This window comes from Passer domesticus, chromosome 1 (genome assembly GCF_036417665.1).
Source record: "Passer domesticus isolate bPasDom1 chromosome 1, bPasDom1.hap1, whole genome shotgun sequence".
Lineage (NCBI taxonomy): Eukaryota > Metazoa > Chordata > Aves > Passeriformes > Passeridae > Passer > Passer domesticus.
In genome coordinates, this window is record NC_087474.1 from 111,211,130 (window position 1) to 111,223,598 (window position 12,469).

Sequence of the window (12,469 nt, forward strand, 5' to 3'; positions counted from 1 at the left end):
TTGCAAAAGCACACTGGTTCTAACCTAATCATGAAGTCATTCAGAAAACTTATTTGATAATTATTTCCTTTAAAATTGCCATTAATTGTACACCAAATCCATCTTCCAACTACTGTCAAGTATCTCAAACTATTTAGGAATTAAATAGTTCACCAACTGTGTAGTGACGGTCATGAGAGAAGGATCTAATGGAGAGGTGTAAAAAAATCTGGCCTTTTCCACGGAGCACTTTCAATGCATTATGCCACCAAAGACTTGCACTTCAGTGTGTGACAGAAATTTGTGGGTGCAGCATTTTCTTTTCTCCCACTTACTGCTTGTTGCCTGAGCATGTCACAGCAGCTAGTGACAACAGGGAAGCACTTTGTCCTTTCCTTGGTCGAGGCAACATGAGAAAGGAGGAGATTTGAAATTAAAGGAGGACTTGTCTTAAGTAGAGCAGAGGAGAAATTATGTCTACAGCTTGGAGGTGTCACATAGCACTCAGGGCCTTCTGCACAAAGTCTGCCAGTCTCTATTGGCCCAATTCCTCTGAGCAGCCCACCTGCTACTGGCTCTGGCTTTCTGTGTGAGAAGTGACTGTGATGTTTGCAGGAGTTTTAGAAGTAACTCTGAGGATATCACTTTTCCTAAAGGTAGGCGAGGATGACAATATTCATCCTGCTAAGTTTCCCCTCCCGTATCCATATGTGAAGCCTTCACTCTAGGAAGTGGCTTCTGTGGGACAAAGTGATTGATGACACAAAGCTGCCAGCTTTCCTAGGTGCCTTGGGAATCAAAAGAGTTCTTTCTGCTTTTCATAAATAATCAGCAGAAGAAAAATCAGCAAAACTTGACATGAAGAAAGAAAATGTGAACTTCTGTCAGAGATATCACAGTTAAGCTCTGCTGCCTACTCTGAAAGGAAGAATGCTCCAGGACTTAGAGCTGCATGTTTAAAAATTACACATACTCACATAAAACTCCTACTGACACTATCCACATTTTAAGAGCTGAACAGATTCCATAGAAGACCTGACCTATCTTTACTACCCAGGACAAAAAGCAGGAGCTTCAGCCTTCTTTAGAGATTAAGGCTGAGTCACACCACTTCCCAGCTGGGGGGGGGGAGTCATTGCAGTCCCTCTGCACTCTATGCAAACTAATATGCATTGCTACTGAAAGAAACATCACCTCTTTTCATTCTCTGCCCTCTGCTCATACCACCCTGCCTTACCCCTTTATCCCCTTACCAGCCCAAATGTTCATGAAACTTCATGTTGAACCTAGTCATGATTCTGATGGGGCTAAAAGTAAACAGAGAAGAATATAAATGGCTAGCTGACTTCCCTCAGCACGTGTGAGTAATTGTTTTAGGGCAGGCAGGTATAAGGACATAAGTGAACAAGATGGACCGAACTTGGAAGCTTTTTGGTCACAACAAACATAGTACTGCCTATCATAAAATGACAGCACAGGAATGTGCACTTCAGAGAGCTGAGATGGCTCAGCTGTTGGGCAGCACAATAATTGCAGAAGGCCAGCACAGAATGCCTTCCAAACTCAGTGACCTGCCCATATCCTAAGGCAATAAATCGGTGATTTAAAGAAATAATAAAACACTGGAGACCTTAGACAGGACATTATGAAATCATTGTGAGCCCTTGGGAAGGCAAGAAAGCTGTTTAACTGCTCAGTTGTATTCAGAAATAGTCTCAGCCTCAGGAAGAATTTCAAGAGGTTGCCTCAGAAGAGAATGTCAAAGCAATTGAACCACTAAACAATTGTCTTGCTTATTTCTATGGCAAATGATGACTAGGTAAAAAATTTAGCTTACTCATTTATGACCCATGCTTTCCTTTTTTCCAGGTAAAGACGGAATATGTTAAAAGAAAAGGCACAATCATTGTGGATGGACAGGAACTGGTAGCAGTCAATGCTCTGGGAGATGGTAGCACCTTGGATGTGGAGGGGAAGCTCTATGTGGGAGGACTGCCCTTCGACTACGTACCAAAGAATCTTGGGAATGTAAGAAGGTTGTGGGGGTGCCTCTGGCATTTTGCAAGACTAGAATGATCATAGTGCAGCAAACTCATCTAAGTCAGCATCCTGTCTCTGACAGGCTAAAAAGAAGTACTTAGGGAAAGAAGCAACAAAGAAAGTAATGACCCTTTACCAGATAAATCTTTCTAGCTTTCTATGGCTTAATGAGTCCAGCTGCAGCTTATATCCTTGTGTATTAGTAGTAGCCCTTAACAGAACTTTTTTTTTTCATTCTCTTTCTTTGTTAAAAATGAATAAAGAATCTAAGTTCATGTCTTTCGCAGTATAAGGTAAAAACATGACCTACAATCTCAGACATTTTGGTACCTGACTGTTATTGCATTCAAACAGAAATTAAAATTAAAATGCCTTAAATATCTCTGAAAGACTGGGTTTAGTTGTCTTTAGATTAAAGCATATTTTTAACACATGCTTTTAGAGGGTAGGTTTTATCACCTTCCTCCTTATGCAGCCCATTATATCCATGAGGATTCTGGTGATATGATAATGTTTCTCATAGAATTGTAGAATGTCCTGATTTGGAAGGGATCCTCAAGGATCATCAAAGTCCAACTCCTGGCCCTGCACAGGACATCCCAAGAGTCAAACCTTGTGCCTGAGAGCATTGTCCAAATTCTTATTGAACTCTGTCAGGCTGGTGCAGTGACCACTTCCCTGAGGATCCTCTTCCAGTGCCCAGCCACCCTCTGGAGTGATTCAAATGAATATTTTTGATGAAGAGAACTTGCAAAATGTCCTACGAAAATTTTGATTACTCATTAATTTGCTAAAGCATGTTTGGAATGTTATTACTGTTGGGTGTATCCCTGCTCACAGTCAAACAAATACAATTCTCCCTGTATATTATAGACAGTGTATACTCTGCTTCTAAACTATTTGCTTTTGACTCTTAAGACATTATGTGCCTTACATAATGATATGTAATACTAGAAATTTAATTATGGAAGTATTTTAGATTCTGCTGCGTTTTGTTCAGATAATATTTTATCTACAATAAGATCAGGTGAATCCCTAAGAGAGCATCACAGCAGCTTATACTAAACATTGTCTCTTATGTCTCCATATGCTTAGGTTACTCACAGTATTCCTGCCTGCATTGGTAGCATGACAATTAATGGCAAACAACTGGACAACGAGAGTCCTGTCTCTATCTTTGCTGTGAATAAATGCTATGAAACAGTGCAGGATGGTACTTTCTTTGATGGAAGTGGTTTTGCTGCTCTTGGTAAGTGTCATTAAGTGAAAACAGTGCCTTACTGAATTAATATTAATGAAAACATACTCCTTTCAGGTCTTACTGGAACTGTGTGTAATTAACTGACTCCTCACACAGTGAGTGCATGCCCTGCATATGGATTTCTAACTGAGTCCTTTTACTTCATTCATCCAAAAGTGGTCGTTTCTGCAAAGGGCTATCTTGCACAAATAAAAGAGATAATGGTTTTAGCACTGGGGAAGAAATGAACTACATCTTTATTAGCTAAGAATATCCATGTTCATGATGTTAAGATCTGTTAAAGAACATGAAGACAAAAGACTTGTGAAGTAACATGAAGGATTATATTTGTGCTCTTTACTGTTTCTTACAGATGAGATAGAATGGATTAAATCTGAATTAATAAAAAAAACTTATTTGGGAATTTATCTATTCCAGTAAAAAAGTGGGAATTATGACTTTGGAAAACTTATTTTCCAGAGGTTTTGCAAGGTCATATACCAGCAGTTAACAAGTTTTTTTAGACCTTTTAATGGTAATGCACATATTTAACTCTGCACTGTGGGTTGCAAGTCTTCTGCTAGAAGCTTCTAACTTACTTTCAGTGAGAGAAGGCTACAAAGTGCGCTCTGATGTGAACATCACCCTGGAGTTCCGCACAACAGCGGCGCACGGCGTTCTGCTCGGCGTCAGCAGCGCCAAGGTGGATGCGATTGGGCTGGAAATTGTCCATGGCAAGGTAGGCTGCCCTGTGCAGGCACACTGATTTCACAGGGCTTGTCTAAAACTGCGAGGATAGAACCCCTGGAATGCATGAAATACGCACCAGTGAAGTGTGATGGAGGCAGCTTTTCACAGAAAAAATACGGGACAGACTTTGTCTCAAGGTTTCTCATTGCCATTGTATGATAAAATGTGAGACTAGCAGAAGTCACTGGAACTTTTTGCATTTTTAATTAGTGTAATTTATGTTACTCTGACCTCCTGTACTACATACCTTGTATTCTAGACCAAATATATATCTTTTTTATTGCTTAATACTTTTTCTGCCATAAAGCTATTCTTGTCCTTGAGAAAAATATTGCATATACAATGCACACTGTTTTGTAACCTCTCCTTCAATATTCATGAGCAATTAACTCATTCTCTACTTCTACTGGCCATTATGCTCCATAAACCTTTTAACAATCAATATACATAGTTCTCCAGTCATCTCTTGCATAAAATAATATACACTTGATTGCTCTTAAGTATTTGTTTTTGCAGAAATAGCTCATTTTTTATTCAAAGCTTCCTAGCTGGAGACAGTGTTAAATATCACTGTTTCTGTGGGACATACTTTCCCAGTTAATACTTGCATATTAATCCTTGCCGCAGACTTGTGGAAATGTCTGCTGCTTTGAAAAAGGAATACATGAAAAAAATCAATGCATTTATTGGCAATGACAAGTGCTTTCAGGGCATTCTTCTTTCTCTTCAGTTATATACAGTGATTCTTCTTTCAGATCTGAAGTCTCAGGTTCTGTGAAAAACATCTTGATTTGTATTTGTAAGAAACAATGAAATCCCTAGTGAAGTGTATCAATGGACCATTGCATAGGTGGACCTTATTGTTTTAAATTTTAAAAGAAATTTTAATAAAGATCTACTGTACCCATCAAAGTAAACATTAACCATGCATATTGCCAAACATTTAAAATGGAAATCTCTGCACCAGTGTGATTGTGCTTTTATCTAGGCAGATTAGTTCATCTATTCTTACTTTATATCTTCATTGGCATCTGGCTGTTTGTACAGGTTTTATTCCATGTCAACAATGGAGCTGGCAGAATAACAGCTTCCTACGAACCAAGAGGCACAAATGGCTTGTGTGATGGGAAATGGCACAAGCTTCAAGCAAACAAAAGCAAACATCACATTTCATTGATAATTGATGGGAATTTGGTTCACACTGATAATCCCTATGTCCAGTCAACATCTGCAGATACGAACAATCCCATTTATGTTGGAGGTTATCCTGGTGGGTACAATAATATTTCCCTTCCCTTCTGTCCCTCCTGCGCTCTCACAAGAGTGACTCTTATCATGTACTCCCTTTTGGTTTGCCATGGGAATTGTGACTGCGTGCAGCTCAGCTGTTGCTTCATATTCTGCTAGTTCCTATTTTAACTTCAGAAACACCCATGCAGAGTGGCTTTCCTCTCTGTTTTTCCCTCTCATCTTCCATTATCCCCTGGCAAGAACTATTTCTGCAAACTCTGCCAAGTTATTGCTGTGCATGGCTTATGCTTGACAAGAGCAGTGACTGTCCATGTTGGGGTGTCACAGTTCATACAAACCTGAATGCAACTTGATGCTCCTCAGGTGTTGGTTTTATCTCTCATTTCAGAGGGGGAGAATCTTAATAACCTGGATCTTTGTATTTTTTCTTTTTTTTTTAGTTTGGGGGAAATAGATTTGACATATTTCATGTTTGTTTTTCAGCTGATGTCAAGCAAAACTGCCTCACAAGCAAGAGCTCATTCCGTGGCTGTTTGAGGAACCTCATTTTGACCAAGGGCCAGCATACAGAATTGTTTGACTTTAGCAGAGCTTTTGATCTACGTGGAGTATTTCCTCATTCCTGCCCTGGGGCTGAGCACTGAACTGTAGCAAAGCCCGTCTGTATTGAGAAAGGGTTTGGTTTTTTTTGTTGTTGATCTGTTATTTTGCATACTTATATTGTAATGAAAAGAACTGATAAGAACCTGCATCTATTTGATTTTTCTGGTTGTTTTCCAACTCAGGTCATTTATTTTTTTTAATTAGAAGCCCCATGTCTGCATTTTAACTAAATGGTTTTAAACAACAAATACCTCTACAACAATTTTAATGGCATTAATTGGGTATTTTTCTTTTGGGAATTTTTATTAATCAGTGTTTACAGTATGTTTTATTTTGATTACTTGACAGTATTTCATTTTATTGTGTGTTGGCGGTTTTGTAAAAAGGTAATAATTTTGGACCACATAATAAAACTGCAATAAACTGCATTATTTCGTGTAGTTCAGTTTTCCATGTATTTTAGTTAGAAGAAAAAGGCTGAGAAGTTACAAATATGCCCACTACAGGGGGTTGGAACTAGATAATCTTTACGGCTTCTTCCAATCCGGGCCATTATGTGACTGATTATATGAAATGTAAGTGGACCTAGTCCAGCAGAGGGAGCAGGAGACTGACTTAAGGCATAATTTTGAAGGTCTCAGATTCAGAGTTTAATGAATAGAATTTTCTTAGTTACACTTCACAGGGTAGCTCCAGCTCCTTTTCCTTGTGCCTTACTACCCAGTGCTTCTGACACTCATTATAGATACATTGGCTAGATGGATTATGCTCCTGTTTATGCTTTCATGGAATCGGCTTCAGGATAAGCTGCATCTCTACAGCACAGAGATGCCTGTGAAGTGATGTGCTGCTGCAGAAACAATTTGGGTCTTATTTGGGAAAAACTAAGTATTTTGGCAATGCAAATGACTGCATCATTCTTTGGAAAACAGTATTTCTTACAGACACTGGGAGGCAGTTTCGAGGCCAGCCTGCAATTGTATCTTTGTCTTTTCTTACCACACCTGCCTCTGTTTCTAAAATGAGTCTTCCAGTAGTTGTTCTTGAGCCAGGTTTGGGGGATGTGTGCTCAGTCTCAATCAAGTGAGGACATCCATTCATCAACTGGCCAGATCACTGAGCAGTGACAAATGTGTTTCACACTTTAATATGCATCTGTAACAAACATAGTTCTTTGCAAGTTACTTCCATCTCCCCCTTTTTTTTTTTCTCTTTGAACTACCACTAGTTTTGTTTGCTCCTTCCAATTTTATTTGGCTTTTACTATGCATTTGTACAGTTTGTTCTAATGTTAGATTTTCTCTATGCATTTTGTACTAGTTTAAAAAAATCCTAGCTGAAATGAAACTCCAAAGCAGTTTGCCATTGCTTTCAGTGAGGCAGGATTCCAAGCAGTGTGTTTTGTGCATTGCATAGAGGTACTCCAAGGGAAGAGCTCCTGGAGCTAAGAGCTCCTCCACTTCAGCAAGGGTGGCAAAATGTGGTCCTCAGCACAGCTGTTCAGTTGCTGTAACTACTCAGTTGCTTTTGCAAGTTTTTAAGTTGCTTTTCTGCCCCCTGCTTCTATCCAAAACACACGTGGTTAGATTTGAAGAGCTGGCTTTGTTGTATTGTTTTTATTTTGACATGGATACAATACAGTGGACACACTGCTGTACAAATACACTTACATGTTGGTGTACTTCAACAAAACACATAACATAATGGGGATTGTAGGGAAACGTACATACAAACACTTGGCTTTGATTAGTGGCATTGTATTATTTTCCAGAGAAGAGACACATGAATAGAAACCCATTGAAAAATAAAAATGAAACACTGTGTGTTTGTATTCATTGTCTATTAACCCCAACATCTGATCTCACAAGGTTCACATTACAAGCATAATTTAGGCAACGTATTTTGGATAAAATTTCATCCATATCCTGAAATATGTATTTTACTAGATCTTTTTTTTTTTTGTCACTTCAAATCTTGCCTCATACAAAAAGAATACTTTGTCAGCATTAATATTAAATTGATAATAGATTAAGTAGTAAATGTCTAAGCCAAAACATTTTTCCTGGAAAATGCAGAGTGAGGTAGTTAATATTATACATGGACACAGACACATTTGCACACACGCACACTTTCTAATGACATTCACTACATATACAGGTTAAAGCATTCCAGTCTGTTTTGCAACACCTGCTTTTTAAAATACTCTCTCTCTCTATGTGTTGATATGCAAAATGCTGTCCTTGTAGAACCATGGAGTATGTAAATGCTTGAGGCATTTTTGGAATTTCAGTAAATTTCTCTTTGCTTGCTACCATTTTCTTACTAATAGCTTTCCACGTATGTTACTTTTTGTTAGGTGACAATCCTCTTGCAACTTAGTTTTGACTTCAGTTTCTGTTAGGAGAAACAAAATTTCTCATGCCTCCAACCAGCATCTTGAAATACAAGACCTAAAGTTGAGACCTCATATTTCAAAATAACATTGAGCTTGTTCCATTTGTCTGCTGCATATTAAATCAAGTTAGTGTACCAAAACAATAAAAACAACTTAATGTGGAACAGTATTTACCACTACACATGGGTCATTAGGGCCATTTGTATCAAGAGAGAATTCTGACATTCTTTTTCAGAGACAGGAGGTATTTGGCCACTCTACGTAGAATCTAGTTCATCTGCTAATATGCATGTCTTACAAAGTTATAGTTTCAGCATAAAACAAGAGCTCACAGGGTGGATTTTATGACATTGTATTTGACTTTCCTAAGTTGTGAAGTGGCAAAAGTCTTCCAAACCTCCCTTGTATGCTATACAGAATGTGGGGAGATGTATTTCAGAAGTAACATTGCTGAGGTCCAGAAGATGCTGAGCAAGCTGCAGCATGAACACAGGGCTGCTCTGTCCTTTCCCTTGCACAACCCTTGAGAACACAGAGTGAAGTGAGCGGGCAAGATGGAGGAGGTCAATGTATTTGAAAGTATTGTAGGAAGTTAGCTCATTTGCTATGACACTGCAAATTACTTTCTTAATGTTTAGGCTTTCTGTACAGTCTCAGAATGCCTTTTAGTTGGCTATAGATACAACGATGCTTAGCATTTATCTGACCCTCTCTATATTCAAAGCACTTTCCACATAAAAAGCCTTTGCTGAGTTTGTTCTTCCCAGATGGATGTTCATTATTCCTGATCTGCTCAGGGAATTGTTTGGCTACATCTGAGAGTAGAATTTAACTCAACTAATTCTCGTGTTGCCTTTATGTGGAAAGCACTAGTCTTGCTTTACAGCTGACATTCAAGGGCAGCACAAGCACAAAGAGCTGTCCATTGCCACAGAGGGAACTAAAGGGCATCGGGAGCAAAGCACAAGACAAAACGTTTATGCTTAGTCCTATAAACAAGCCACAGACCTACTATCTCTTGTATACTTAAAATAAATAGTTTTCAAAATAAGGAGGGTATTTTATAACAGAATTGTCCTGTTTTTTTTTTTCCTGGCTGCAGCTGTATCTCCTTTAGTGTTAAGAAGAAAAAGGAAAAACAAAAGAAAACAAAAAAAAAATCAAACAAACAAGAACAACAACAAAAACCTACCAAAAAACCCCCTAAAAACAAAACCCCCAAACAAGCAAAAAAACAAAACAAAACAAAAATGCGCCAAAACAACCAGAAAGTTAAAAATGTCACTGTTCTAAAGAAAATGTTGCTAATTTTTTATCATTTTTTATCAAGAAGACAAGAAAGCCCTCTGTAGATATTATTGTTGCTGGTAAAGTTACTGATTCAATGTTGATTTCTTTCACTGACCACTGACAGTGAAAGCTAACTACTGGAGAACACAATAACCTTGCCATATTTTAGAGGGTCTGCTTCTGGGTCAGATCCTCATTGCACAGCTTCAGCAGAGCATCACAAGTTACAGGCCTTCTCTGCAGGACAGCAGACTTTATTCACTCCTAGTTCACCTGGAGGTTCAGAGTGCTTTTTAGTTGCTATGTAATAAACAGAGCTTCTGCCTTATCCCTGTGTCCAGATCAGGAACAAAAATCATTGCTCAGGCTGGGGGTGGTTTCATTCTGCAACAATGATGAGGACATTGCAGTGTAGTTGAAGGCATTGGTTCCCAATTATTCCCAATTATATGACACAGATGAAAAAAAAATACTTGCTCTTTTACAGGGATTTGTGATTTCCTTACTCAGCAAATCTCTTTTAGTTCAGCACAGCCCAAAGTGAGATGACTGAACTCTGCTTGCTCTTGTGACTAGCTCCAAATAAGACATCCTATCTGACATTCCCAATTCAGTGGCAGCCCACTATTCTCTTGTCAGCCTGTGTGTTTGCTTAGACTGCATGCCAGCTGCAATTTGCTATGTATTTGTAAAACCCCCAGCACAACTGGGCCTAGATTGGCTATGGTTTTAAAGATCTAATGCGTAAATTATTAAATCCCTTTCCTCATTGGAAGCCCTGTTTCTTCTCCATGCTGTATTATACAACACCTGAACAAAGATCTCTCTTGTTGATGCAGCTGAAGAGTATAAAAATTGCTTACATATTAAAGCTAAAATAAACAAAATAAAAAGAATTAGCTTACAAATTAGAAACTATAATGTTTAACAAAAAAAGGTGATGACTGTAAGTGGCACCATTAACACGTCTCATGGTCTGGCATTACACAGATTTAATTCTGAGAGTATCAAGTAAAAGGCAGAGCTAGGGGCAGATGCCCCTCCTCACCTAGCCTTTGTCTCCTGAAACTTGTGTGACAGGGGAAGGGAGGGGAGTGTGCTTTGTGGCATAACAATTGCACACAGCTGGGGGATCCAGACAGATGATTTTGGAAGACTGCTCGTGAGATATACAGTGGTAGGTACACTGAGCAGTAGAGCTGTCTGTAGTTCCTCCTCCTGCCTCCCTCCCTCAGGTACTCACGAGGACTGACTGAGAGACACAAGCATTGCAGTAACAAACAATATATGGGTTTACTTTCAGGAAAAAGGTTTGGTTTTCACACAGCTCTCTTGGCACTGCTGGATGTTGAGCTCCCACCTTCCATGCCTGACAGCCACCTTCCCTTCTCCGACATCTGTCATGCTTCTGTGTCATGCTGTGGTCAGTAGTGTTTCATTCATCTGATGCCACTGCATTATTTCCAAAAATTGTTCTAACACCAGGTCAGGAAACGAACACCGTACCTTGGTCTGCCCTCCTCACCTCCTGGGCCAACTGGCACAAGTGTAATCCATATGAAAGCATAACTAATGTGATATTTTTCCGATGGTTTGGAAGCTGGAATACCAAAAGTACTATGTGCTGACCATCAGCTGGACAGTACAGTAAGAAGGAATGATGTCCTGTGGATACCATTTCGTTATGTCTCTGCAGGAGCTGCTTAAAATGACAGGCATCACTCTTGTCCATTTGGCTTTTGTCCAGTACCCTGCTGCCTTCTGCTTCAGCTGGCTTTTGGTTTTATCACCCATTCTGCCTGAGGATTTGCACGGTAGACATCTAGCATGAATGCATCTGGATCCAAACAGTGCTGACCTGAAAAGGAAATTGCCAGCCATGAATTATAAGAAGTTCTGAGCACACAGGGACAGAGCTGTGTTAAAATGTCCTTGAATGTTTCTCTGACTTGTACGCAGCAGGCCTAGTTTGGAGTGTCCATCCAGCTGACATCTTGCCTGGATACAGAGAGGGCCTTTGGTAAATTTGTCAGTGGTTTTACTCTGTGACAGTCATGAATTCACTACCACTTCGAGGCAGGATCTCCTGCATTACACTGAGTAATGGACAAGACATTTAGTCAGATGGTGAGTATGGTCTCTTTAGAAGCATCAACAGCACTGTTAGTGTAAGTGCTACAGTATGGGGGGTTTTATTTCTTTGGATTTACTGAGCTGGAATTACAACTCTCTGACTTCCACACTATTTTTAAATGCTGAAAAAGTAGCTCTGTAAACAATGTGTTCCCATACAGTAGGATCTTGAAAAGAAATGCAGGGACTCTAACAAGGTTTTTGGAGTTGCCAATTTGCTGGTTAAAAAAAAAATCCTCTGCACTCTGGCTGTTTCATTAGCTGGTGATTGGGAAGTTGTGGCTGCCTTTGCCTGAATGAGGATTTTGTGCTTCTTAGTTGAGTAATAAGGCAATAAATTCTAGAGTTAAGTTGATTTGTTGGGCTATATTGCATTTACATGGGGTAATGAAGTAATTCCACTGGTAAGGTTACTTTGCTGTGACACAAGATTATGGTAAAATTTTTGTACAGTTACTTATAAGGTCACTGGGGTCCTAATGATTTTATTCAAGTGAAAGCAATATAAATGAATTAATGCATAATCAGCGGACTAAGGTACCCTGAAGGATCGAGGACTATAAAAATTATTTTAAAGGAAGGTGCAAATTAAATGTACCAATTTTTTGGAAGACCATGGTATGAACATTTGGGATTGTTTCACAAGGCCTTTAGGATAATTTTTCTGTTTTAGCATCAGTTGGTCATTCTGTTTGGACAGGCAAAACAAATCACTAATCCAATATAGTTTTTGCTATCATCAGTAATAAAGACTGATTCCTGATTGCTGCTGAAGTAAGTCTGTGATG

General features: G+C 39.1%; 2 protein-coding genes across 5 annotated transcripts in view; one reads left to right on the forward strand and one right to left on the reverse strand.

Annotated features, from left to right (window-relative positions):
- LAMA1 (laminin subunit alpha 1) overlaps window positions 1-6,291 on the forward strand; it is a 98,953-nt gene extending 92,662 nt beyond the window's left edge. For both annotated transcript variants that reach the window (XM_064433997.1, XM_064434007.1), the window contains exons 59-63: window positions 1,849-2,007; window positions 3,115-3,268; window positions 3,865-3,998; window positions 5,057-5,279; window positions 5,744-6,291. In XM_064433997.1, coding sequence (XP_064290067.1) covers window positions 1,849-2,007; window positions 3,115-3,268; window positions 3,865-3,998; window positions 5,057-5,279; window positions 5,744-5,904 — 831 coding nt within the window. In that variant the 3' untranslated portion in view covers window positions 5,905-6,291. The remainder of the gene's footprint in view (window positions 1-1,848; window positions 2,008-3,114; window positions 3,269-3,864; window positions 3,999-5,056; window positions 5,280-5,743) is intronic.
- Window positions 6,292-6,921: 630 nt separating this feature from the next.
- The window catches only part of ARHGAP28 (Rho GTPase activating protein 28), a 76,522-nt gene continuing 70,974 nt past the window's right edge, over window positions 6,922-12,469 (reverse strand). For 2 of the 3 annotated variants that reach the window (XM_064434017.1, XM_064434036.1), the window contains exon 15: window positions 6,923-11,406. In XM_064434017.1, the coding sequence (XP_064290087.1) occupies window positions 11,315-11,406 (92 nt within the window). In that variant the 3' untranslated portion in view covers window positions 6,923-11,314. Of the gene's footprint in view, window positions 11,407-12,469 lie in introns of all 3 variants that reach the window. The other variant, XM_064434026.1, reaches the window with a different exon arrangement.